Raw genomic sequence first — 27363 nt, forward strand, 5'->3', positions numbered from 1 at the left:
TCTATTGGCTGCCTCCTGCACTCCTGCACACTCGGATAGAACCCCCAACCTGGGCATGTGCCCTTGACCAGAATTGAACCGGCAACCTCCTGATGCATGGGATGACACCCAACCAACTGAGCCACACCGGCCAGTGGTCACTTGCTCTACTCTTAAGGGTATTGAATAATGGATGTGGAAAAGCTACTAATGTTCTGAAATGCATTGTGGATGGGTTCAAAAGAGCACTTAAAACTAATTCTGAAAACCGAGGTTTAGTCCTTTTCTGCTATAATTTCTCTTTGTGATTTTAACTGTTTACTTCTCTGAGCCTCATTACCTCATCAGTGAAATGGAATTAGTACCTAATCTTACCTCCTCACAGGGTAGTCGGAGGCCTCAGATGAGAATTATATAAATTGTCGTGTGTTACACATATTTTATATTTAAGTGGTTTTGTTTCAACTTGTCTACCTACTACCTCCAGTAAAGACTGACCCTATATCTGCAAAAATTGTTGTAAATTTTAATTTGTGAAACAGCACATAGAGTATAATAGGCACCATTACCCAAAATTATTTTCTTTAACCAACCGTACTGTAAATAACAGTAATGGTGCTTTCTTGATCTGGTTACAAAATATTCTCTACACAAAAACAATTCCTTATTACTGCTAAGAGAGAACCCACATTTTCACAGGCACTTGAGGTGTTCCTTTCGTTGTGCTAAATGCTACATCTTATTTATTTACCCAAACTATTAAGTCATTCCCACTTTATAGGTGGTACTGATGAGGCTCTTTCTGGAACTGATATCAGGTTATTTTTTTGCATTATACTGCTGCCTCTAATAACAGCTAGTGGTTATTGAATGTTAGGAGTATAATGAATATGTAAATTGCATGCTATCTGGCATATGTAGTAGTTGAAAAAATTGCTGTGTTTGTTGAATTCATGGGACAATAAGTTGAAATGTGAATGTACTTTATAAATTGTAATTACAATACAAATATAACTTATTTTAAAATCTCGAAGTGCACTTTTGCTATTTTAAATGCTGTAGAGGTTTTTTATGACTGAATCCTGTCTATTAGTATTTTACTTTTTTCATATTTGTGTCTGAATCTTTAAAAGACAGCTACTACTAATCATACCATTCTTTCTTGGAGAATATACATGTTTAATGATAATACTTTGTGATGTGTTTTCAAGAGGCTATACTTTTGGTTGGATGATGATTCTGCTTATTCATCATCATCATCATCATGAATTGAGAGCTTTCCATATACAGGCACTGTCCTAAGTGCTTTGTAGACATTATTTCATGTAAACTATGAGAAGAGTATTTTTAATTTCTACTTTAAAGATGAGGGAACTGAGACAGGGAGGTGATGCGACTTGCCCAAGGTCACATGGTAAATGTTAGAGCCTGTATTTGAACTCCAGAGCCCAGCTCTTCACTGCTAAACTGAGTCAGCATAGGCAGGTATTTCACAACAAAGTTCACTATGACAAACACATTGTGGAGGTCTTGTGAGTTAATTATGATCAACTTTTATTTGTATGTTCCTTGTGGGATAGTAGAAAGAATTCTGGACCAGGTGTCAGGGGACCTCAGTTTTAGTCCCGGCTGTATCACTAAATAGTGATGTGTCCTTGGGCAGTTCAAGAAACCCCTCTGGACTTCAGTTTCCTCACCTGAAAAATGAGGGATTTGGATGAAATTAGTGATTTTCAAACTATAGTTCTGAATTTCAGATGTCTTAGGTCCCCCTCCCGACAATTTGCATAGTTATGCTTTTGTCTGTTATAGCTGTTTATCCATCTGTCTAAGCTTTACTTAAAAAAAAATTTTTTTTTATTGATTTCAGAGAGTAAGAGAGAGGGAGAGAGAGAAACATCGATGATGAGAGAGAGTCATGGATCGGCTGCCTCCTACACACCCCCACTGTGACCTTGACCAGAATCAAACCTGGGACCCTTCAGTCCTCAGGCTGATGCTCTATCCACTGAGCCAAACCAGCTAGGGCTGAGCTTTACTTTTAAGCAAGGAATTTATGAACTTGCTTTTAGCAGGGGTGGAGAACCTCATCTGATCTGGCTCGGCCAAGGCATTAGGGGTGAGTTAATTAAATGTTTGATGAAATATAGCAGGCTAACTTTTAAGTTGATAATTTTGTATGGCCCAAGAATGATATTATAAATATCTATTTGGTAGAAAAAAGGTTCCCCACCCCTATTTTAAAGTCATCAGCCTCTAAGGTAACTTAATGACAAGTCCAGTGACCACTATGTGTACAACTTTTCAGTAATTTCACATTATTTTAGTTGCTAAAGGAGATAAGCATCTTTTGTAAATAAAGATACTAAAATGCGAAAAGGTTGGCTAATTTTTATTAAAATATATATGCACATGGACTAGATATTTCAAGTTATCAGCTACCAGAATCAAAGCCTGTTTTTTGTTAGATTTGTTACCTGCAACCAGTATTTTTACTTTTAGCTTCCTCATTAATAGGGGAGAAGTATTTGTTGCCTGATAGGGTGATTATGAAAAAATGTGAGTTAATACAACTTAAAGACCCTTTATAAACTCTGAAACGCTTATACAAATTCATCTATATTTTACATGCCTACATGGGAGTAAATATCCTTTTTGTTTAGTTCTATGAACTATGTTTTATTTTGATTGAGAGTATTACAGATGTCCTCCACTTCTCTCCATTTGCCTTCCTCCACCTGTCTCCCACCCCCTCTGATGAACTATGTTTTTAATCACATCAGATTTTACTGTTTAATATAGACTTCTCATAAGGTTTAATATTTCTAAGATATGAATCTAGATTAGAAGAGAATTTTGATGGTTAAAAGATCTCCTTCTTTGAGATCCTTGTCAAATATACTTACCTTTAACTACTAGAAGTATAATTGATTCCAAAATTTTGCACATATCTGAAAAGTTAGCTATTAGTTCATTCAATTATGTAATACCAGAGGCCTGGTGCATGAAATTCATGCAAGAGTAGACCTTCCTTCCCCTGGCTGCCAGCACTGGCTTCCCTCTGGCACCTGGGACCTGGGCTTCCCTTGCAGCCCTGGCTTTGCCGTAAGGTCCAGATGGACGTCCAGCCTAATTAGCATATTATGCTTTTATTGTTATAGATTTTATGTAAAAACTGTTACAATATTGGGAAAATAAACTTGCCATTTTGTCAGGGTTTGGTTGTTTATGTATTTTAGGATGATCTGGTAGATACATTTAAGAACTATTTTCAAAAGAAAAATTAAAAAAAACTCAATCCTATATAATAAAAGGCTAATGTACAAATCAACCAAACGGTGGAATGACCAGTCACTATGACGCACACTGACCACCAGGGGGTAGATGCTCAACGCAGGAACTGCCCCCTGGTGGTCAGTGCGCTCCCACAGGGGGAGCGCTGCTCAGTCAGAAGTCAGGTCAGGGGTTGGCAAACTTTTTGACTCGAGGGCCACAATGGGTTCTTAAACTGGACCGGAGGGCCGGAACAAAAGCATGGATGGAGTGTTTGTGTGAACTTATATAAATTCAAAGTAAACATCATTACATAAAAGGGTACGGTCCTTTTTTTTTTTTAGTTTTATTCATTTCAAACAGGCCGAATCCGGCCCGTGGGCCGTAGTTTGCCCATGGCTGAGTCAGGTTCATGGCTGGCAGGTGCAGCGGCGGTGGCGGGAGCCTCTCCGGCCTTTGCGGCAGTCGGACATTCCCCTAGGGCAGTGATGGCGAACCTATGACATGTGTGTCAGAGGTGACACGCGAACTCATTTTTTTGGTTTATTTTTCTTTGTTAAATGGCATTTAAATATATAAAATAAATATAAAAAATATAAGTCTTTGTTTTACTATGGTTGCAAATATCAAAAAATTTCTGTATGTGACATGGCACCAGAGTTAAGTTAGGGTTTTTCAAAATGCTGACGCGCCGAGCTCAAAAGGTTTGCCATCACTGCCCTAGGGCTTCTGGACTGCAAGAGGGCGCAGGTCAGGCTGAAGGACCTCCCTGCCCCAGAGTGCATGAATTTCGTGCACTGGGCTTCTAGTAGTTTCATAAGAGTACTGGATATGAAAGCACATGGAATAGAAACTTACATTAATGTGAGACTAAAACTTCTCTGAGCAGTCTGTCACTAAGATCCTGTTATTTGTAGGTTAAAAAAATTGCCTATAAAGCCAACTAGTGTATGTAGAAACACAGTTTATAAGTCTGTTTGTCTATTGGGAATTTTATAGTTTACAGGTGGTATTCTTTTCATTTCAGATATATTTTTTGAGTGCTCATTATGTGGTGGCCATTGTTTTTTTTTTTTTTAACAAAAATATCTATGTATTTTTTATTGATTTCAGAGAGGAAGGGAGAGGGAGAGAGAGAGATAGAAACATCAATGATGAGAGAGAATCATTGATTGGCCGCCTCCTGCACGCCTCACACTGGAGATCAAGCCTGAAATCAGGGCATGTTCTCTTGACCAGGAAGCAAACCATGATCTCCTGGTTCATAGGTCCATGTTCAACACTTGAGCCATGCTGGTTGGGTCTATTGTCTTTATAACACCCCTCTGAGACAGGCAGAAATTATTGACAGGTGGAGAAACTGAACTTGAGAGATTAGTTGATCCTTATTACTAAATTAATTATTCTCCTTAACAAAAACCCTATGATCATGACTTTTATTTCAGTTTTCTGCCTTATGACATCTGTAGGATTTCATCTCCACTTGAATATTTAATAGCTGTCTCAAACTTAACTTGGCCCCAACTCAATTTCTTTTTTTATCCTTTCCAATCTTCCTGATCTCAGTAAATGGTATCACCATCAACCAGTTGCTCAGGTCCCAAACTTCAGAGTCATCCTTGACTGCTCTTTTCTCACACCCATGTCTAACCCATCAACAAGTCAGCTCTGCTTTCAAAATATATTCCAGAAATCTGACCACTTATCATCATCTTTACTTGTTTCACTCATTCAAGCCACCGTTATTGTTTGTCTGTATAATTTCAATAACTTTCTATCTGATCACCTTGCCTATACTAGTGCCTCCTTTTCGTATATCCTCACAGCATCTGGAGTTAACTTTTTAAAACCTAAAACATTTCAAGTCACTTGGTTTTTGTTAAGATTTTATATTCTGGTTGAAGTCAACTTGTTTAATTAGTTTTCAAAGTATTTGTCATTACCTCAGATTATATTTATGTGCTTTTCTCCTGCATTATGTTCTATCTCTTCTGTCTAGCTTAACCACTACTCTAGCCCTAGTCAGCCGTGGGCAAACTACAGCCCGCGGGCCGGATCCGGCCCGTTTGAAATGAATAAAACTAAAAAAAAAAAAAAAAAAAAAAAAGACCGTACCCTTTTATGTAATGATGTTTACTTTGAATTTATATTAGTTCACACAAACACTCCATACATGCTTTTGTTCCGGCCCTCCGGTCCAGTTTAAGAACCCATTGTGGCCCTCGAAAGTTTGCCCACCCCTGCTAGCTCTTATAACAGTGTTTGGCCTGTAGTAGGTACCCAGTAAATAATTATAAATGAATAAACCAAAGCACAGGTGATACACTGGCTTTAAATGAGAGGGTGCCTTTATTGTAAGAGGAGGGAATCAAGAAAAGATGTATTAGCTTTATTAGAGGAGAATGGAGGAAGTTACTAAATAAAGGCTTTTTACTTCTCACCTGCCAGTACTTGGAGAGATTATCGGGCAGAGATTTATTAATAAATTAAAATAAGTAGTATGTACTAAAATATTTAATGTTAAACCAAAAGAATTAGTAAGCTGAAACAATTAGATGTCAGAGAAATAATTCTTGATGGTTGTGTCACTGGGAAGGCTTCTTGGTGATTATGAGTTTAGGTCAGGCTTTTCTAGACCACTAGGACTTGAATAGGTGGAGAGGTAACAAGGTATTGCAAGCAGGAAAAACAATAAAGATTCAAAAGAACCTGGGATGGTTCGGGAGATATCGAATGTTTGGTTTGACGGCTATAGAAAAGGAAGCTGGAGAGGTCCAGTGACAAGTTTTGTTTTCCCGGCAAAGGGGAGCCACTGTAGGCTTCTGAGTAGAGGAGTAACATATTTAGAATGAGTACTCTGGAGATATTTTGCAGAATTAATTAGAAAGATGGGAGGTTTAAAAGATAATGCAGTAAAGGCATTAAGGTAAAATTGAAAAGGAAGGGATTGATTTAGAGTTGCTTTTTTATAAGAAAAAATGTCAGGACCAGAGTTCCTGGTTGTAGGCAGGGAAGGAGCTGAACAATTTAAATGTCTTGGAGTTTTTTACCTTGTGTGACTGAAGACTCGTCGTGTTCTTATAGAACTGCTGGACATGGAAGCAGGTGTGGTAGTAGTATCAGATATTACAGAGAAGGGTTTTTCTCTCTCTAAATATAAAGTCTTTGATAATTGTTTTAAAATTGTGGTTCTTTGCTTATTCCTAATAACTTGTCATTTTGATCATTAGGTGTTTCTTATGAATATTTATAGCTTCTTACACATATTAATTAGAATCAGACTGATTTGGATTGGGAAGACTTATTCCTGTTCCATTAGATTTTAAGAAAAATAATTAATGAGTGGTAAGGCAGAATATTTCCTTAGGTCATATATTGCTGTTTATGGTGCATCACAATTTTGAAAGTACTTTCACTTCTGAGATATGGGTAGTTTGGATTTGCTATTCACTTATCTCTGTGGTTTTTTTTTTTTTTTAAGTACAGTTAAGTTTGGTTTATTTTCAGATTATAGGAAGTGTTAAATTTCAGTACAATTATCCCATAATAATTGACTGGTTCTGATGCTCCTCCTGTTCGCTCATAGTATCTTGTGCATTACAGTATCTCTAAGCTCATTGCATTGGGTATATCTGTTAACTTCAGTAGGTTGTAAGCTACTAAATGGCGGGGGTGTGTTTTTCTTATCTTTGTATTCTTTGTTATATCTTTCAGTCATTTTAAAATTTATCTACCATTTATTGAACATTAGCTATGTCAGGCAGTTTATTAGTTACCGAAATTACAATGTTCCTGTTTTTAAACAGTGTAAGAAGTGCTATGATAGATACATCTTATTTCAGGATCTGAGCTCTTTTTTTTGGTATGGTAGGTGAATAGAGATGATGTTTTAGTTATGAAAATGCAATTAGAAGCTGTTTCATAAAAATTGCGATTATTTTCAAAAAAGTTATAAATTATATGTGAATCATCTGTTCTTTGGATTATTCATGTTACTTCTCTTTTAGCAGATAATTGAATGGACATTTGAGTTTTATACCTTCCAAGTTCACTTGAAATGGGTCATATATAAATATATTAGATTACCATATTGTTATCCCAAATACTAGGTATAGAAGTTTTAAAATTTGTACATTTTAATTTATTTTCTTTGAATTCTCAGTGATTGAGTGGTCATTTGGTATTTTTTTTTTTTTTTTTTTTTTTACAACAGAAATTAAGATCATAATGTAACTTGAATTTTTTTTTTACAAAACTAAAATGCAGTATATAATAATGTTGGCCTAACCATAATTGCTTCCTGCCTTTGGAGTTTTACGAAAATGAAAATGTTCTGAGTATAACAGTTTTCTATTTATATTATGTGAAATGTTCAAGTTATGAATGATTGGAATTGAGACTTGGGTGCTCAGAATCAGTATATAGGCCTGCTGAATTAATTTTCCTCAGCATGAGATAGTAGAAATGATAAAAAATTTCTACTGTCTTTTAATGAATGGGTAGAGTTATGGATTTCACAATTCAGATTTTGATGTTTTGAGAGTGCTGAAACTAGTAATATACTTCCAATTCTTTGAGTTATTTTTTAAGCTAAAGATGTTTCATGGTATTTCTTTTTTGGTCATTTAGTCACCAAAAATACGAGCTATTAAGAGAACATGCCCATTCCTTTTTTTAAAATTTACATTTGTGATTTACCATAGTTAATTTTTGTTGTTGTTGTAGTATTTTTTGAGGAAAGGAGTATATCTTTAAATCTCATTATGTTAAATTAAAAGATGTCAAATTTTCTATTTTGGAACAGGATTTTACAGGTGTAACATAGTATCGGCTATTGGCTTAGTGATCAGGTTTAAATATAAGTATTAATCAGAGATGAACTTATTCCTTGGGTTCACATTTAAACTGTGGCATGTTGAAATAATCTAGGTCTCCATCTGCACATCTGAATTCGTTTTGTAAAATATGGCAAACAGCTGCATTTCAATGGAAAGCTAAAACAACTGTAGGACATTAACCCATTGAGAAGATTACAGTAGGTTTTCAGTTCCATGTTAACTGTATTTATTAGAGAAAATTGACTTGAGTGCTCCTGCTTTTAACCAACATTTTTTTTTTTTTAAATGTCTGGGAGAAAGGAAATAAAGCACTGGAGTGATAGGACTTTGATGTGTAAAGAAGTTAATGTCGAAAGAAGTTAATTATCTAAATCATCAAACAAAATGGGTATGGGAAATAATTATTTTAAAGATTCTAATGAGCTATCAACTCATCATGTCAAGAAAAATCTTATTCACCTGTTTGATTTAAAAGTTAAATAACTTGACTGTGAAAGGATGATCGTGGTTATAATAAACTAGGATTGGGACCTTTTACCTCTTACCAATAAATACTCTTGATGTGAAACATTTGCAGTAGGAGGACAACTGAAGAAAGCTGTGGTTTTAATATGAATTTACTTTCTGAAATGTCTCCCCTTTAGAAAGTGTTAAAGCAGGGTGACTGGATTTGTAAAATGAAAAAAGGGCAGATTCCTTCAACAATGTCTCAGGACATTTGGCCACAGGAAAATCCCACAGAATGGCATGTCTTCAAATCCAACATGAGTGAACTAAGTCATAACTGTTTTTGGAGCCTGGTGTTAATACACAGTCTCTGAGTTTAACTTTTTCTCTAGGATATCATACCTCTCTGTCAGTCTTCTGTTGGGACAATAAGGGAAACATTTTCTAAGGTCTTTGAGGAAGCCAGGTTTCTTTGTTAGCACTTTGTCTTGATTCTTCAGGACTGTTCCTGGAAGTTCCTGGTTTGTTGTCTATTTTCCCAATCTTGGATTGGTGATGTGATTTTTTATTTAAAGCTGTGTTCCCATATTATTTGTAGAAAATTACTTATTCCAAAAGACTTTTTGAAAAATAATAAAGCAAATATAGACTTAAAAAAATAATGATGGTGTTTCATAGCATTAGCTTCTTTATTTATTTTAGAATTTTGGTTTTCAGGCTCAGTTTGAGTGAAACTTTTTTCCTTCTCTTTCTCTGCTCTTGCATTCTCTGTCTGGTGGTTTTGGCCTGGCCCTTACGGCCCTTGGACTAGGCCAGGGCTTATGTTGGCAGATAGCTGGTTCTGCCACAGAAGGTTATTTTAGATATTTCCCATCTAGCCACTCAGCTAGTGTGCTCTTGTTGTAGATTCCTGTCCCGTTGCCTTCTCAAAAGCTTTATATATGGCCTATGTAGGCAGTGGTTGGTAGTAGGTTTTTTTCCCCCAGCCGCCTTTCATAAGGCCCTGCCCTTCCATCCCAGCTCTTGGTGAATGGCCCTGGTTCAGGTTTCCTTTATCAATTTTAGCCAACATTACCCATAGAAGTGGTCATATTAGAGAATGTATCAGGAGATAAATTTGGCAGCAATGTGGAGAATGAATTGAGATGGAAAGAGAGAAGCTATAAATAGAGCTTATAAAGGGCCATAGGGTAGAAAAAGAGAGGGAGAATGTAAGAACATAAAGTAGAATTTATTTGACCTCTAAGAACATAAAGTAGACTTTATTTAGCTTTCAATAGATTATAGGGTGCTGGAGAAGGAGTCAAAGATAAATGACAGATTTTTGAGATAGGGTGACCGGTAACAGTAGTGATGTCTGTAGTGAAAACAGAACTTACAAGGAAATTACTTATTATTTGTTGAATTGCATTAAGGTCTTTCAGTGAAAATATTCAAGTTTCTTAAATTTTTGTGATTATGAAATGAGAGTAATCTAAATTTGTCATAAAAAAGCTGTTAGCAAATCAAGAAAGAGACTTCTTAAGATCCTTCTGTTTATAACAAAGCAAACATTGTGTGCTTAGAACTGCTGTAAACATATTAGTTCATTTAAGCCTCACAACAACACGAAGAGGGTAAAATTATTCAATTTTTACAGATGAGGAAACTGAAGCACAGGAAAGTTAAGTAACTTGCCTAAAGTATAGCAAAGTAGCAAAGATGGGATTCAAACCTGGGCAGTCTGACTCTGGACTCTTCCTAATTAGTTTACTATAATTAAAGTTCTTAGCACTGCTTTATTTTATCATTTGTTCTAAATGTAATTCTTCTTTACAATTTGCAAAGTATTTTTATTTTAAAGAAAGTTATAGTATTGCAAGGTTTATATGATCATGAATTAATAGCTAACATTTATTGAGCACTTACTATGTAATAAGGTTTTTATCTACTTGCATTATTTTAATATTATTTTATTAATCCTTATTTATGGGACAGTTATTAAATAAAATGGGATATATTAGGATTATCACCTAGTTTTCCCATTAGTGTCAGCTTAATTTTATTGGGAAAAAAGTCACACAATTTAAAATTGATGAGTTACTTAACCATCTCTATATATCTATCTACACTAATAAAAGAGAAAGATGCAAATTGACCGTATCTTCATGATGCCCACCAGCCAATCAGAAGTGAGCATGCAAATCAACCCCAACAAAGATAGCAGGTTAATTTACATATGCAGGCACTGAGTGGCCAGGGGTGGGATGCTTGCATCGACACAGGCGTTCCACACCGCCCCAGCCGCTCCGGGCCTCTGGGCAGCGTGAGAAGGCAGAAAGGTGGCTCCGAGTCTGAGTGAAGGCAGAAAGGCGGCTCCAGGTTGGAGCGAAGGCAGAAAGGCGGCTCCAGCCAGAGTGAAGGCTGTAACAGCAACCAGGGGAAGAAAGGCCCATTCTTGCATGAATCTTTGTGCATCGGGCCTCTAGTGTGTGCGTGTGCGTGTGTGTACACACACACACACACACACACACACACACATATACTAGTAAAAGCCTAAGCGACCGAATGACCAAATGACCGGTCACTGTGACACACACTGACCACCAGGGGACAGATGCTCAATGTAGGAGCTGCCCCCTGGTGGGCAGTGCGCTCCCACAGCCAACCTCCCATGGCCGGCCAACCTCCTGTTGTCCCTCCACCTGGCCAGCTGGCCCCAATCAGCCCAATCAGGACTGGGCGAGATGGCCCCGATTGGCCCGATCTCTGGCCAGTCCACGGGACCCTACCCATGCATGAATTCTTGCATCAGGCCTCTATATATATAAAAGTCTAAGTGACCGAACGACCGATTGACCAGCTGCTATGATGTGCACTGACCACCAGGGGACAGATGTTCAATGCAGGAGCTGCCCCCTGGTGGTCAGTGCACTCCCACAGCCATCCTCCCTTGGCTGGCCAACCTCCTGCGGTCCCTCCCCCTGGCCAACTGGCCCTGATTGGCCCCGATCAGCCCCGATCGCTGGCCAGGCTGAGGGACTCCACCCGTGCATGAATTCGTGCGCTGGGACTCTAGTAAGATTATAAAGTATCACAGTGCTTTCTTCTGATCTACTGATTGACTTTATATTATTTGTATTAAGGCTTTGGTTCATATAGGGATTAAATTGTGCTTGGATTTTCTAATTTTGTATCTTACAGTTGTACAATTTTATTCTTTAAATGAAATCTCACTTGGAACTCTATTTATATATTGAGTTGTTCTGATGTTCTGGATGGAACTGATGAGGTATATGCTTGGGGGCCACTGGGAGCTCCCTGAAATAGTGCCAGTGAGTCTTAGGGCTCCCTGAAACACATTTTGAAAACCACTGAGCTCTATTAAAATATTTTAATGACTATTTTATTCCATTACTTATAAAATATGTATTGAAATGTTTTATCACTCAAGGGAGTAATTCTTTATATCATGCATGATTAAGCAGTTTTTTCCCACCTTACTATTCCTTTTTAAAAAAATACATTTTTATTGACTTTAGAGAGAGCCAGGGAGAGGGAGAGAGAGAGAGAGAGAGAGAGAGAGAGAGAGAGAGAGAGAGAGAGAGAGAAACATCAATGAGAGAGAATCATCGATGGGCTGTCTCCTGCATGCCCCCTACTGGGGATCAAGCCCACAACCCAGGCATGTACCCTGACCGAGAATCAAACTGTGACCTCCTGGTTCATGGGTTGATGCTCAACCACTGAGCAATACTTGCTGGGCTTACCATTTCATTTTAATAAAGAACATTAAGTATAAAAAAATCAGATTTACACACAAAAAATCAGAAATTTAAAATTTTCTATACTTTTTGATGTAATTTATAATTGCTTTTGTTTTCCTCGCATTTATTTATAATTAAATACATTTTGTGTTATTTCTCTTTTCTATTTAGATGAATAATACTGCAGCCAGCCCAATGTCTACTGCCACTTCAAGTAGTGGAAGAAGTACAGGAAAGTCTGCAAGCTTTGCCTCAGAATTGCAGAGTATGATGTAAGTATGTCTCTGCATCTTACTTATTACTATGTTAAGTTATTCATGTTGATAAAAGACAATAGAAATAACAACATTTATAAAACTTAACTGGGAAACTTGTACTTAAATAAAAATGATATTGTCTGACAACATTTTCAATAACAATATGCAGACAAAAGGGACAGCATTAATTAAGAATGCTACAATTGTACTGTATTAGGAAAATAAGTATTGGTTTAATTTATAAAAGAATGAACATTTATGTAAATCTCTTTGCTCTAATTATCCATTATAAATTGTTTATTCCCATTTTAGATTTAGAAAATTTTGATATAGATTATATCCTAGCATAGTTGCAGTGTTTTCACAGAGTTCTTAATTATTCTCAAATGTCACAATAATTCTATTTGCCTAATGTAATTTACGTTTTAGTTTTGATAATATTTGAAATCACTATTTCAGAAGATTGAGGAAAAAATTAGAATATTTAAAAAACACACTCAGTTTTTGAAAAGTTGCACAGTCATTAAGATTTCTTGCCTAAGGCTCTTCTCCGCTTGATTTCTGGCTTCCTGCATTGAGTGAGACTGCATATCTTGATTTGATAGCATATTTATTGGAAATGTCAGTTGGCACATACTAGTTTTTCTTTATTATTGGTTCAGGAGACAATTATCTGCATGAGGGACAACACATTAGAACTCTTTTTTTTCCTGACATGGATGCATTATTCCTGACATGTCCAGCAATTTTAAAAGAATGTTTCTTTTGAAGGTTTAAGTGTCTTCCTCCTGTGGGTGTGTATTGATAGCCTTCATAATGGATGGACTCCACTGTGTGGCATTTATTGTTCCAAGAAAAAATGCGTTTGAGCATGTATCTAATACTTTTTTGGTGAACATACCTTAAACAACATTGAAAACATTTAGGTCACAGGTTATTAAACTTTTTGGTCTCAGGCTTCCTTTACACTCTTAATTATTGGAGACCTTGATCAGCGTCTGTTTATGTGGGGGGTTGTATCTATTAATATTTATTGCCTAGAGTTTAAAACTGAGAAAAAATTATTTAATTCATTTGAAAATTAAACCTATTATATGTTAACATAAATAATATATGTATGCCCTAAAATCTATAATAATAAAAGTGTAATATGCTAATTAGACCGGACAGCCGGACAACCTTCCGGATGTCCTTCCGGACAACCTTCTGGACGAAGCCAGGACTGTGGGGGCTGAGCCCTTGCACGAATTTTGTGCATTGGGCCTCTAGTAATTATATTCAAAAACCAGAGATTGGATGAGATGAGGATAAAATAAATGTACTGATTTGGGAGTTGTATGAGGTGAGTCAGTTTTTTTTTCTAATTTACTGATTTTAGAGAGAAGAAGAAAGAGAGAGAGAGAGAAAGAGAGAAACATTGATTTGTTGTTCCATTTATTTATGCATTCATTGTTTGATTCTTATATGTGCCCTGACCAGAGGCTGAATACGTAACCTTGGAATATCGGGACAATGCTCTAGCCAACTGAGCTACCTGGCCAGGGCCTTGTGTTTTAAATTATGGAAAATGTTAAGGCTTTATCCTTTATACACTTTTAGTATATTTAGTTTATTAGTTTAAGTTTTTTCATTATGGTTTAGTAGCTTTATGTTAAGAATCTTTTATGTTGCCCTAGCTGGTTTTGCTCAGTGGATAGAGTGTCGGCCTGAGGACCGAAGGGTCCCAGGTTCGATTCCGGCCAATGGTATGTACTTTGCTTGCAGGCTCCTCCCTGGCCCAGATCCTGGTCAGGGCTTGTGCAGGAGGCAACCAATCGATGTGTTTCTCTCACATCGATGTTTCTCTCTGTCTTTCCCTCTCTCTTCTACTCTCCATAAAAAAATCAGTGTAAAAATATACTTGGGTGAGGATTAACAAAACAAAACAAAACAGAATCTTTTATGTTGTATTATGTTAATTATGTTTAAAAACGTCAAATGTGTTTTAGAAGGTTTATAGTAAAGTGCGGAAATTCATTTTCCTGTAGAGAGCCAGTCCACCGATTTACTTTGTGTTTTAAAACATATTATATATAATCTACATATATTAAAAGCTAATATGCTAAGTGTCCATCCGGGTAATGACATCACATAGCAATGCCCGGCTTCCTCTCCCTAGTAACAACTAGCCTCCTTGTAGTTTCTTCAGTCCAGGAACATGACTTGCTTTATAGACAGGTGCAAACATTTCACACTGTAACCAAATATCTATGAAATGTTTTCCCGTGCCTCATCTCATTTGATCCTCACAGAAGTCCTGGAATAGGTATATAGGAGACTCAGTGGATTCCTATTTTCTTTTCATTAGCCGGAACATGGAGATTTAGAAAGCTTAGATACTTGACCCGACTGAAAAGAAGTAAGAAATGGTGGATCTTGAAAATGACTTCAGGTTTTCTCACTGTGCAGGATATAGTAAAACACTGCGGCAGTTAAATATTTTACCCTTTTTTCTCCCTGTGTGATCTACAATGATAATCTGCTTCATGTTGATATTTACTGCTGTGTTGCTGACAATTACCTGAAAGGGAAGTTGGGGTGCTTTACTGGGCTGGAAAAAGTTTAGCTAAATCAGAAAGCAGGTCTAATTAAGCAAGTTTATTCTACATATATAAAAGGCTAAGTTGACTCACGTATGCATGATACATATAAAGCTCTTGCTGGCGCCAATTGCACACGTGTTTCGATCTGTCATTGTCCATTGTGAATTTGGATGACACTTCTATTATAGGGAAAGTTCGAATAGCGATATTAAACTATTCCTTCCAATTAATTTCCTTTCATTGTGCATGAATTCGTGCACCAGGCCACTAGTATATATTATACAGAAGAGTATAATGAACCCAATGCATCCATCATCTGGCTTTAACAATAACTGTGTTTTGCCAGTCTTATTTAACCTTTTCCCCTACTCTCCACTTGTTTTTAATGCAACAGTTTAAAGCAAATTTCAGACATCATGTTTTAAATTTGGTGTTATTTATTAAAGCAATATATTTGTTGGTACATAATTAATATGCTCTACAGCAGTGATCAACAAACTATGGCCATGGGCTCATGGACTGGCTGCCTGTTTTTGAAAATAAGGTTTTACTCATTTATCTATTATCTATCTCTGCATTCATGCTTCATGGCAGAGTTGAGTATTTGTGGTAGAGACCACATGGCCAGTAAAGCTGAAAGTATTTACTATCTGGCCCTTTACAGAAAAAGTTTGATGACCCTTTATCTATAGAAACAGGTCTCTATAATAATAAAGCTTTTTTTCCTTTTTATCATTTATACTTTGGAGAGGTTCTGCTTAATGCATTTGATAGACTGCAGGCCACTTAAGAAAACTGAGAAAAAAATAAAATAAAAGCTAAATTCAGCACTTTCTTATTAAATACTTTTGCAAACATCTTCCCTACTAATGTGCTTAAGCTGGATTCAGAATGCAAAAGTTATTGTTGGCTACAGCTTTGGAAGAAATATACATTTTCCTTCTATTTCAGACCTCATAGAGAGGCTACTCCTAATAGTTACATTCATCATTTATAGTCTGAAGTTATTTTTTTCCCCTTATGAATTGCTTCATAGAACAAAAAAAGTAGGGCTAAAATTGGGGGAATATTTTTTAATTTAACAATATTTTCTATTGGTATAAAGTTTTCAGGCTTTTGTTATATAAACTTAGAATCAATATACATTTGATCTTTGCTTATGCGATTTCAAATGAGAAAGTGTAGGCTTACATCTCTGTGTTTATTTTGTGTTGTAGGAATTGCATTCCGTGAATGCTGCAGTTTCACAGTTCTCTTAAGTCTGTTTGTGTTGTATTGCTATTTTTCCATCCCTAATGCTACTGTCTTCACCCATTCACCACTAATGACCTGTTTTTCTCTTGGGTCCTACCCCTCCAAATAAGTAACAATATTGTAGTGACATTTCCAGGGAATGGTTTCAGGTATCTAGTTGTCAAGCACAAATTAAATTGTCATGATTTGCTATTAAATATAGAACTGGCAGCCAGTCTGTTCTGCTGTTGGAGCCTTGATAGAATTGACCATATTTAAAGTGTAGGTGGTAAATACTGCCAGTGAAGCATTCTTTAGGAAGTGCTTTGACAAATTTTAAGTGAAAGGATTAGCAGTCAAACTAATGCTAGTGGGTTGGGGATGGCAGCAACTTACAACTGTGCACATTTGCTAGATGCTACTTATCACCGCTTTTTTAATAACGTGGGCTGGCAGGGTCCAGAGGCCTTTCATTTTAAGTTACTGAACTCAAGTAACCTGTAAATTAAAAAGTGAAATCTTTTCAATTCACATTGCAGTTATTTTAACAAACTTCGTAAGCATTTTAATTTAAATGCACTTCAAGAAGTCTTCATTGGATTCTCTCTTCCTTATTTATATGCTTCTTGACTTGTATTACTCTTTTTCAGGTTTATAGACCTAGTAATGATGCCAGAGTTTCACTGCTTGGTAACATTTAGTAATTTTCATGTGATGAAATAAAAAAAAAAAAGATTTTGTTTACATGTTACCTGTATTTTGTAAGAATTCTGCCAAATGAAAATTTCAGCCTTATTTAAAGTCCACAGATGAAGAATAATTTTTAAAAATCATACCTTTATTTATATGCGATAAAATTTAGTCTTTTAATTGTACGGATCTTCAAATTCTGCATTTTTAAAAAAATCAACACTATTGAGCCCATACATGGCAGGACCTACGTGCCTTTAAGGTAGTCTGACAGTAGAGTATGGTTGTGGAGACATAATTGTCGTGTGGTAGGATGTGATAAATTCCATAGCAGTGCACAAGAGGAAATGATGAACTTCTGAGGGTAAGCTTGCTAACTTTAGGTCTAATTCTGATTGCTTCCTAGAATGCCCATGAGCACCTCAACTTTGGTATGTCCAAAACTGAACTAATAATTTTGTCAGTAAGATTTGCTTCTTCTCTTGGGAATTTTTGGGATAAATAGCAACAACCATTTATTTATTGTGCACTAGACTACTGCATAATTGTATATGTGAAATGGTATAATTTGGCCTTTTAGTATTTTGAAGTTATGAGTTGTGTAAGAATATATTCCCAGTTCTACCCTTACCTCAGTCTAACTTTAAAGAAATTTAATATTTAAATATATGAGTTAATAGCCCTGGCCGGGTAACTCAGTTGGTTGAGGTGTTGTCCCCATACTTGAAAGAACCATGTTATGACCAGTTTTTGCCATGGCTGGTAGAGTGTTACTAGCCTTTTGTGGCTTTCTCTCTATCCCTTTATTACATTGGTTGGTAATGTGTGTTTAATATGGATAACAATATCTATAAAAATAAAAGTGTAATATGCTAATTAGGCCAGAGAGCTGAACGACCTTCCAGACGTCCTTCAGGAATACTTTAAACTGACTGAGTTAAAGGATTGTTAATGCTTTTGGATTTCTCTTTCCAGTTCCTTTCAAATGCATATAAAAATAAATATCAGAAGCCTGCTATTGTATAACTTGGGTTTTTGCTTATATCAGAAGCCCTTTCCATGTTGATAAATATGTGGCATTATCTTTATAGCTGCAATAGTTTGTATTCCATTATGATGTCTTTAAGCAGTCTTGTTAAATATATTAGGTTTCTTCTCATTTTTCAGTGTTACATATATGATTGCAATGGACTTCATACTTAGCTACAGTCCCTCTTTCCTTCCCGTCTTTAAGTATTAGAACTAATTCCGTAAAGGTTTTTGATGACCTTCCATGAAGGTTTTAATGTGTTATAATTCCACCAACAGTATACTGTATGTATGCCTTGCCAGTATTGAGTAATGTGACATATATAATATACACTGAGTGGCCAGATTATTATGACCCGCCAGATTATTATGACCACCCCATCAGTACTTCGTTGGGCCACCTTTTGCATTCAGTACTGAGGCGATTCTTCTTGGCATTGACTTCATGAGATGTTGAAAGGTGATGCGAGGAATCTGACACCATGCCTGATGAATAGCACTGTCCAGTTCTGTGAGATTTGATGGTTGTGGAACCAGCTACCTGATGGCCCTTTTAACTTCGTCCCACAAATGCTCAATTGGATTGAGATCTGGTGATTGTGGGGCCACCTAAGCAAGGTAAAGTCTCCCTCATGTTCTTGAAACCACTCCTGCACAATACGAGCACTGTGGCATGGCACATTGTCTTGTTGGAAGAAGCCATCTCCATTGGGATACTCCATCAACATGGTAGGATGAACTTGATCAGCAACGATACTTAGGTATGTTGTGCTATTCAGACGTTTATAATAATCTGGCCCTCTAGCAACTTCAGCGGGAAATTATAGCTAATTTGCCTACAAATGTCAGGTGGTCATAATAATCTGGCCACTCAGTGAATATTATTTACATGTAAAAAACTTATACTTGTGAAGGGAGAAAGAGAAAGAATAATATATGTATGTGTTTAATTTAAAGTCTTTATAGCATTTTGTAGTTGAGTTTTCTGTTTGATGAACTTTGGAACCTAAATAAACACAAGGAAGGCCTTTATTATTCAAAGAAACTAAGGCAACTTGTTTATGAGTTCCGTAAGTCAGGAGAGGTAATATGATCCTCACACACAGAAGCAAAAAGAAGAAAATAAAAGCTATCTGTAATCCCTTACTAACAGTGACTCTTACACTTTGGGGTAGGTGTCCTTGTGTCTGACAATCTTTTTTAAGTTCTTAGTAATGTTTAACCATTGTTGTGTGTGCGTTTTTTTGTGCGCTGCCTTCTTCTTACCCCACTTAATATACTGTGAACAATTTTCTATGTTATTAGAAAATTATTTTATTATATGGGTATCTGTTATTAATCCCCTGTTATTGAAGCATATTCTTATTTCCAGTTTGATACCTGTTACCCTATATTGAAGTCTTAGAAGAAGAATTTTTGAATCTAAAAGCCTTTTTTTTAAAAAATATATTTTATTGATTTTTTACAGAGAGGAAGGGAGAGGGATAGAGAGCTAGAAACATCGATGAGAGAGAAACATCGATCAGCTGCCTCCCGCACACTCCCCACTGGGGATATGCCCGCAACCAAGGTACATGCCCTTGACCAGAATCGAACCTGGGACCCTTGAGTCTGCAGGCTGACGCTCTATCCACTGAGGTTTTTTGATAGTTCTTTCTAATTTTTCCTCCAGGAAAGTTGGACTGATTTACATTTCTGTCAACAGTTAGGAGAGCATTCCTCTCCATCTCTCTCTGATATAGAAACATCATGTTGTGTTATAGCTCTTCTTTGACTACTGAGTTTGAAAGTATTTATATTTCTCCATTTGTGGGTGTTTGTTCATATTCTTGGCACAATTTTACCAAGTTCTTGTTTTTTCCTATTGTTTATTAAGGGTTTTTAATATATTTAAGACATTGATCCTTTGTTGATCATGTTTGGCAGTCTTTCTAAACCTCTTCCCTCCATCTTTTGGTTTTCTTACGGTTTGTTTATAATTCTTTTTTTTTAAATATGTGAGTTTTCATTTGTAATGTAGAGTTAAATTAGACTTATACTTCTTTATTGCCTCCACAGAAAGACCTACCTTCAATTTTATACATCATAATGTGTACTTCTTATATTTCAGGCTTTTATTTTCTACAGTTTAATATTTAATCCATTATTTTGTTGTATTGGTGTCAGTTTTACTTTGAATTGGTTTACCAGTGGTATCAATACAACAGTTATATAAGCCTCCCTTTCCTATCATAATTGAAATGCTGCCTTCCTGAGATAATAAATTATTATTTTTGACTTTCTTCTCTGTCCCATTGAATTGTCTATTCCTTTGCCAGTGCTGCATTACTTTAGTTATTATAGCTTCTTAATATGTTTTAGAATTTGGTATTATAGTTCAAGGTCATCTGCATAACTTTTCTTTTTAAAAGATTTCTTCTCTTTTTTCCTATTTTTGTTCTTCCAGATGAATTTTTAGGAATCATTTTAACCAGCTCCAAAACAAATTCTAAGTGCAAATTTTAAGCAGTTTTATTTTTCTTTTTCTGATTTTTGCTCTATTCTCAGATTTCAGACATTGGTTTGTGCAACTCATTTTACTTTTAAAGTTGATTAATGAAATAATTTTACATTTAGAAAGTTTATTTGAAACAACACTGGATAGATACTGATTAATGAGTGAGTTGGTTAACTAGTATATGATTAGAGACTCTGAAGAACTTCTCAGTTTTCTTTAATATTTGTTTTTCTTGCTTAAATGTAGAATTGTGCTGTGTCCACAGCATGTAAAAATCAACCAAACTATCCTCTCAACTTTAAATTATGTAGTTATTGTCTTATGATTGAATGGTGAGCATGATTGGAAACAAAAAACTAGTTTAATTTTTATATGTATCTTAAACTGTATCCTGACTAATGGCATTATATACAAGGGTGTTTATGCAATATAAATCATAGAGAATAAATATATTTTTATATATATTAAAAATGTTTTTAATCCTCCCCCAAGGATATTTTTTCCATTGATTTTCAGAGAGAGTGGAAGGGAGGGAGTGGAGGTAAAGGAGAGAGAGAGAGAGAGAGAGAGAGAGAGAGAGAGAGAGAGAGAGAGAAACATCGATATAAGAAAGACACATCGATCCACTGGTTGCCTCCCTTATGCACCCCCACTGGGGGCAGGGAGTGAACCCGCAACACAGGTACATGCCCTTGACTAGGAATTGCAATTGAGACCCTTTGGTGCAAGGGCTGATGCTCTAACCACTGACCCAAACCAGCTAGGGCTAGGAATATATATATTTTCATTTTATAAGTATATGAGCTAATCTGAGTGATTGAATGGATCTTATTTTGACCATTTTAATGAAAACATTTCTATGTAGATTATGCACAATTATGACTACGTATGAACAGATTACCAGGTATAATTTCATCTTTTTTTTTTTTTTTGTTAATCCTCATCCAAGGATATTTTTCCATTGATTTTTAGGGAGAGTGGAAGAGAGAGGGAAAGACAGAGAGAAACATTGATGTGAGAGAGACACATTGATTGGTTGCCTCCTGCATGATCCCCAAACAGGGCCTGGGCTGGGGAGGAGCCTGCAACCAAGGTACGTGCCCTTGACAGGAATCGAACCCTGGACCGACCCTTTGGTCCACAGGCCGACGCTCTATCCACTGAGCCAAACTGGCTAGGGCTCATCTTTTTTTTTTTAACTGAAAATTTGTTGTATACATCAGGTGTTGCAATCCACTTGTACTATAGTGATGCCCTAGGGCAGCGGTTCTCCTTTGGGGGCTGAACAACCCTTTCACAGGGGTCGCTTAAGACCAGTGGAAAACACATATATAATTACATATTATTTTTGTGATTAATCACTATACTTTAATTATGTTCAATTTGTAACAATGAAATTGGGGGTCACCACAATATGAGGAACTGTATTAAAGGGTCGCGGCGTTAGGAAGGTTAAGAACCACTGCTGTAGGGCATCATAGAGGCATGCAGTATATTTTAAACTACTGTGGTAAATTGTTATTTTCTTTGCTGTCATAATTTATATATATCTTGTAGAATTTTTATGTTTTCTCTCTCCTTTGCAACTGATAGTTTTGTTGTCATTGTGTCATACTTTGGCAGTGTTTCGTATTCCCCTTTTTTGAATGCTGCTTCCAGTCAATGATAGGCCAGTAATCAATGTTATTAGATTTGTATCTAAAATAAGAGTTCAAAAGCTAGAAAAGCCTGACACACTTTCCCAAGTCTTAGAAAAATAACGTGATCTTTGGTGCATAAACTTAGTATCCGTTTTGAGAGCTGAGTTTACTTCTTAGTTCTGGTTTTTGCCTGTATTTTTAATAGCTGAAACTGTCAGGTAGCAAGCAGGTCAAAGTTTATTTGTAAGTTCTTGTTTGGGACCGCATCTGTTTTCTCAACAAAACAGTGTTAGGAATTTTAGTTCAGTTGCTGGGTTCAGTACAAACACATAACGTTTTTTTCTCATAAAAAAAGTTTGAAGTAATATTTTTAGCTATGCCTAGTGATCATTTATACCATTTGAAGAAGTAGGCAAGGCCACCAGTTGGGGTTGGCAAGGATGGGAGGTTGGGAAGCTTGAAGAGAGTGGTCAAGGTTTTTTGTGATGGCAATAGTGGAGTTAGGGAGACAAAGCTAATTAGGAACATGCTTAGTGTTGCCTAAGTTATCAAGGACTCAGCTGAGTTTAGTCAGCATTTATAAGAACTCTAACAGCAAGAGGTTGTATAATTTTCTTAACAGTGCTCAGCTCCGCTGGGTATAGGACTGGAAAAGAAAGATGATTGGACTGATTTAGGGATTTGAGGGACAGATGTAGTAGAAGAATATTGAAATTTTCTGATCTTTGAGCCTAGGCTGGTGGGGAGGAATGGAATAAGAAGTCTGAAGGAGTTGATCACTTTGTAGAAAAATGGGAGGAGGAGGTTTGGATATTTTAGTGAAGGAAAAAATTAAGAAGAGTAGAAGGTATCATTAGGAGAGCTGGAAGAATAGAAAACATAACAGAAAATAGAAGCATCATCTAGTAGACTCTAGGACATGTTATCCACCTGGAAGACTTCCCTGACCTATCAGTCTTGGTTATTCCCTCTCTGTCCTGTGGCACCTTGTACTGTATTCTTATAAAAGTTCCTATTTTACTGTATTACAGAGTTCTATTTACTTGTGTATCTCTATTCCTTAATATAAGCTTCTTGAGTACAGAGATTTTTAATTTTCTTACCTTACAGTCCCTAGTATCTATTAGGTACCTAGTAGGTATTGAATTTAATAGAATGAATAGGAAGTTGTGCTTATAGTATGATAGTATAGTTTAGGAATTGCTAAATTAAACAAGAGGTCAGAAGTCTTCAAAATGAAAAAGGTAGAAAATAGGAGCTGGGTAATCTATCTTTTTACTATACATGCATATGAGAAGTGCAGATTACTGCTTTATTTTGGCCATCTCCTGATTTGTTAAGGTTTTGAACATTTTTATATCACACATCAGGTTTTTATTTTGCTTACTTATAACTTGAGCAAGAACTAAAGGCATTCTATTCCTATTATTAAATGTGATTCCTTGTTTCTCAAGGAATGTTACAAATGTAAAGTTCTGCAATTGTTTCTTCTTAATCTTTGCTGCATGAAAAACACTTTTTAAAAAAAAAATATTTTATTGATTTTTTACAGAGAGGAAGGGAGGGGGATAGAGAGTTAGAAACATCAATGAGAGAGAAACATCTATCAGCTGCCTCCTGCACACCTCGTACTGGGATGTGACCGCAACCAAGGTACACGCCCCTGACTGGAATCGAACCTGGGACCTTTCAGTCCACAGGTCGATGCTCCATCCACTGAGCCAAACTGGTCAGGGCATGAAAAACACTTTTAAGGTGTAACATTCTATTAGGGTGTCTCTGATTTACTTATAAACTATTGCTTTTAGAAAATGTAATATACTAGTATATGCAGTGTCTGCTTTGTGGAAGGAAGGAGGCATACAAACAAGAGTGAATCTCATTAATTCTCTTTTTTTATATTGCTGTGAGGGCTTTATTGTTTATAAAGTTAGCAGTATTCATCCCCTAGGTATCTTGTGAGGATTGAATGAGGTGATGTAAATCATTTACATAGCAGATAGGTAGGTGTTTGGTGCAAATCTATATAAATGTCTATACCTTTATTAAATTAGTTTGACTTCTTAGGATTATAGATAGAATTAAACCAAAACATATTTTTAGAGGACCAACTATCTGCCTTCATTCAAAAACAAATGATTGTTGGTAGTATTAATTACTTTAGATGGAAAATCTGAGAGTCTTTAGAAATTGTTTAGGGTAGTTTTTTATTTACTCATGAAAAATCTGAAGAGCAGAGGTTATTTGCCCTAGGATGTGTAGTAAGTTAGTTTTGGGTTTAGGAATATCTATACTAATAATAGCCTAGATGGTTGTCATGCATCACGCCCTCATGCATCACTCCCTAACGTTGTCACAAGATGGCTGTCACTAGATGGCTGTCACTAGATGGCTGTCACTAGATGGCCGTCACTAGATGGCCGTCACAAGATGGCCGTCACTAGATGGCCGTCACTAGATGGCCGTCACAAGATGGCCGTCACTAGATGGCCGTCACTAGATGGCCATCATGAGATGGCCGTCACTAGATGGCCGTCACTAGATGGCCGTCACTAGATGGCCGTCACAAGATGGCCGTCACTAGATGGCCGTCACTAGATGGCCGTCACTAGATGGCCGTCACTAGATGGCTGTCACTAGATGGCTGTCACTAGATGGCTGTCACAAGATGGCCACACGCACAGCAGAGGTGGGGCCCGGTGGGGGAGGTGGGTCGTGGTAGGGGAGGGCAGTTGTGGGTGATCAGGTTGGCAGAGGATCAGTTAGGCATCAATCAGGCCAGCAGGGGAGTGGTTAGGGCCAATCAGGCAGGCAGGCAGGCGAGCGGTTAGGAGCCAGCAGTCCCGGATTGTGAGAGGGATGTCCGACTGCCAGTTTAGGCCCTATCTCGGGCCTAAACTGGCAGTCGGACATCCTGAGGGTTCCCAGATTGGAGAGGGTGCAGGCTGGGTTGAGGGACACCACCTCCTCCCCCCAGTGCATGAATTTCGTGTAATAGGCCTTCCTTCCCCTGGCTGCCGGCACCGGTTTTCCTCCGGCACCCGGGACCCAGGCCTTCGCTCTGGCCGCTGCCTTCCATCTTTGCTGTGGTCGAGCACCGCTCCTGTAGCTCCCTGTGCCCCTCCCCCTCCCCCTCATAGCTGGCATCCTGCCTTGCCTGGCCGCTCTGCGCCTGCATGCGTGCTGCCCAGAGGTCCAGATTGGCTGGGGGGCGGGGCTGCCACCATCTTTGTTGGGTTAATTTACATACTCCTGGTTGGCTGGTGGGTGTTGCGGAGGTATGGCCAATTTGCATCTTTCTTTTTTATTAGTGTAGATATATATATACCTTTTAAAAAAAATATCAGCTCAGTTCATTTTTTAGAGCCTCTCTGCTATAAGTATTATATTGACTATTTCTCCTTATTTCTAAATTTTTCAACTACCACCCCTGACTCAGTTATTTGTTTTACTTTTATATTTGAGATGCTACTACAATATTGGACCCACTTTAAAGTGATGACTGATGTATATACTTGAAGTGTTAATGTGTATTTAGAGCATCGCTTATTTATGTGCCTTAATATCTGTGATCATCTATTATAGATTCCTTTGAGTGTATAGATTTCATTTATTAAGACACTGCTAGAATGTCTAAATTTCCTGATTAGAACCTGACATTTAGCTAACAAAAGAGCTTATCTTTCAAAAAATGTTTTGTTTTGTTTCCAACACTTCCTTTAAAAGACACATTGATTTAATTTTGACCATATTTCAGCAGCCAGACATTATTTTTTACAAATTATTCTTTGTACCTAATTTTTCCCCTCTCATTTCAACTCCCAACATTTAGTCTAAAGCAGTGCCACCCATCATAGCCAGTATGTGGATTGCTTGTCATGGGTCTTTTATGAGATAAGTAGTTTGAGCCCAATTATAAACCAATCCCCCTGCTTCCTTCATTGAGATAGTGTTTTACACTGCAGTAGTAGAATTTTAATGATGAAATATACTGGCAGATTAAATTGATGAAAACCAATGAAACAACCTATGGCTTATAAGAAATAAATCCAAATGATAACTCTTACACTTTAGGGTGCATAGAATCCCCTGAGAGCCTTGCTAATTCTAAGATGCTGGGCCTCACCAACAGGCTTTCTGGTGCAGTAAATCTAGGATGAGCTCAATCACTTGCATCTCTTGTAAATTCCCAGGTGATGCTGATTGTCCAGGGACTGACACTTTGATAGCCAGTGCACTAATAGTATCGAGCAGTGCCCCCCTCTGATTTAATCACATCTGCATTGGATGGTGATTGAGAGAAAACTTGGCAGGTAATCTGAAAGCCAAGAAAGAAACTTAACATTTTTTTTAATTCTTATTTTTAGTAGACTCATTAATAGAAGTTTGAAGGACAAAGTGTAGAGAATTACTGTGAACCTATTATTTACTTTAAATTTGTAGAGGAGACCGAAATACTAGTGATGTTCTTTTCTCCCCAGAACAGTTGTCCCCAGAAGTACTCAATGGAAATTTAGATACTCCATTCATATTACAGTCAATAACATTTATAATCATGATGCCACTTCTAAAGTAGAGACAAAATTTTATATCAGTGGGGAGATTATAAATACAAACAACTTTTGTTGTAGTTAATTCTTACCTGAGGATATTTTTTCCATTGCTTTTCAGGGAGAGTGGAAGGGAAAGAGGAAGGGGGAGAGAGAGAGAAAGAGAGAGAGGAAACATCCATGTGAGAGATATACTGGGGTCAGTGAGCAAACCTGCAACCTGAGTACCTGCCCTTGACTAGGAATTGAACCCGAGACCCTTTGGTACTTGGGCTGATGCTCTAACCACTGAGCACACAGGCCAGGGCTAAATACAAACATCTTTATTCATAAAACTAAGTAAATATGATGTGCTATGCACTGTGGACATAAATTTGCATAAGTAATTGACTATGAGTTGTGATATGGACTGTGAAAGATAATGTACAGGGAACACGGAGATAGTGGAATGTGGGAACTTCATTTATGGAAAGCCTCTCTAAGGAAGCAGGAGTTTTGGCTACACAAGAATTTTAGGAAACTAGACATAAGTAGGCAGGTTAGCAGCATACACACATATATATTTAAATACACATATGCACATACATGCATGTTTATATATA

At 36.9% G+C, this 27363-nt stretch overlaps 2 protein-coding genes across 10 annotated transcripts in view; one reads left to right on the forward strand and one right to left on the reverse strand.

Moving 5' to 3' along the window:
* RUNX2 (RUNX family transcription factor 2) overlaps positions 1-27363 on the reverse strand; it is a 322789-nt gene that overhangs the window by 270790 nt on the left and 24636 nt on the right. The window lies entirely within an intron of this gene.
* SUPT3H (SPT3 homolog, SAGA and STAGA complex component) overlaps positions 1-27363 on the forward strand; it is a 464074-nt gene that overhangs the window by 3788 nt on the left and 432923 nt on the right. For all 4 annotated transcript variants that reach the window (XM_059701548.1, XM_059701547.1, XM_059701551.1 and 1 more), the window contains exon 2: positions 12455-12555. In XM_059701548.1, coding sequence (XP_059557531.1) covers positions 12455-12555 — 101 coding nt within the window. The remainder of the gene's footprint in view (positions 1-12454; positions 12556-27363) is intronic.

The sequence above is a fragment of the Myotis daubentonii genome, chromosome 6, assembly GCF_963259705.1.
Source record: "Myotis daubentonii chromosome 6, mMyoDau2.1, whole genome shotgun sequence".
Taxonomy (NCBI): domain Eukaryota; kingdom Metazoa; phylum Chordata; class Mammalia; order Chiroptera; family Vespertilionidae; genus Myotis; species Myotis daubentonii.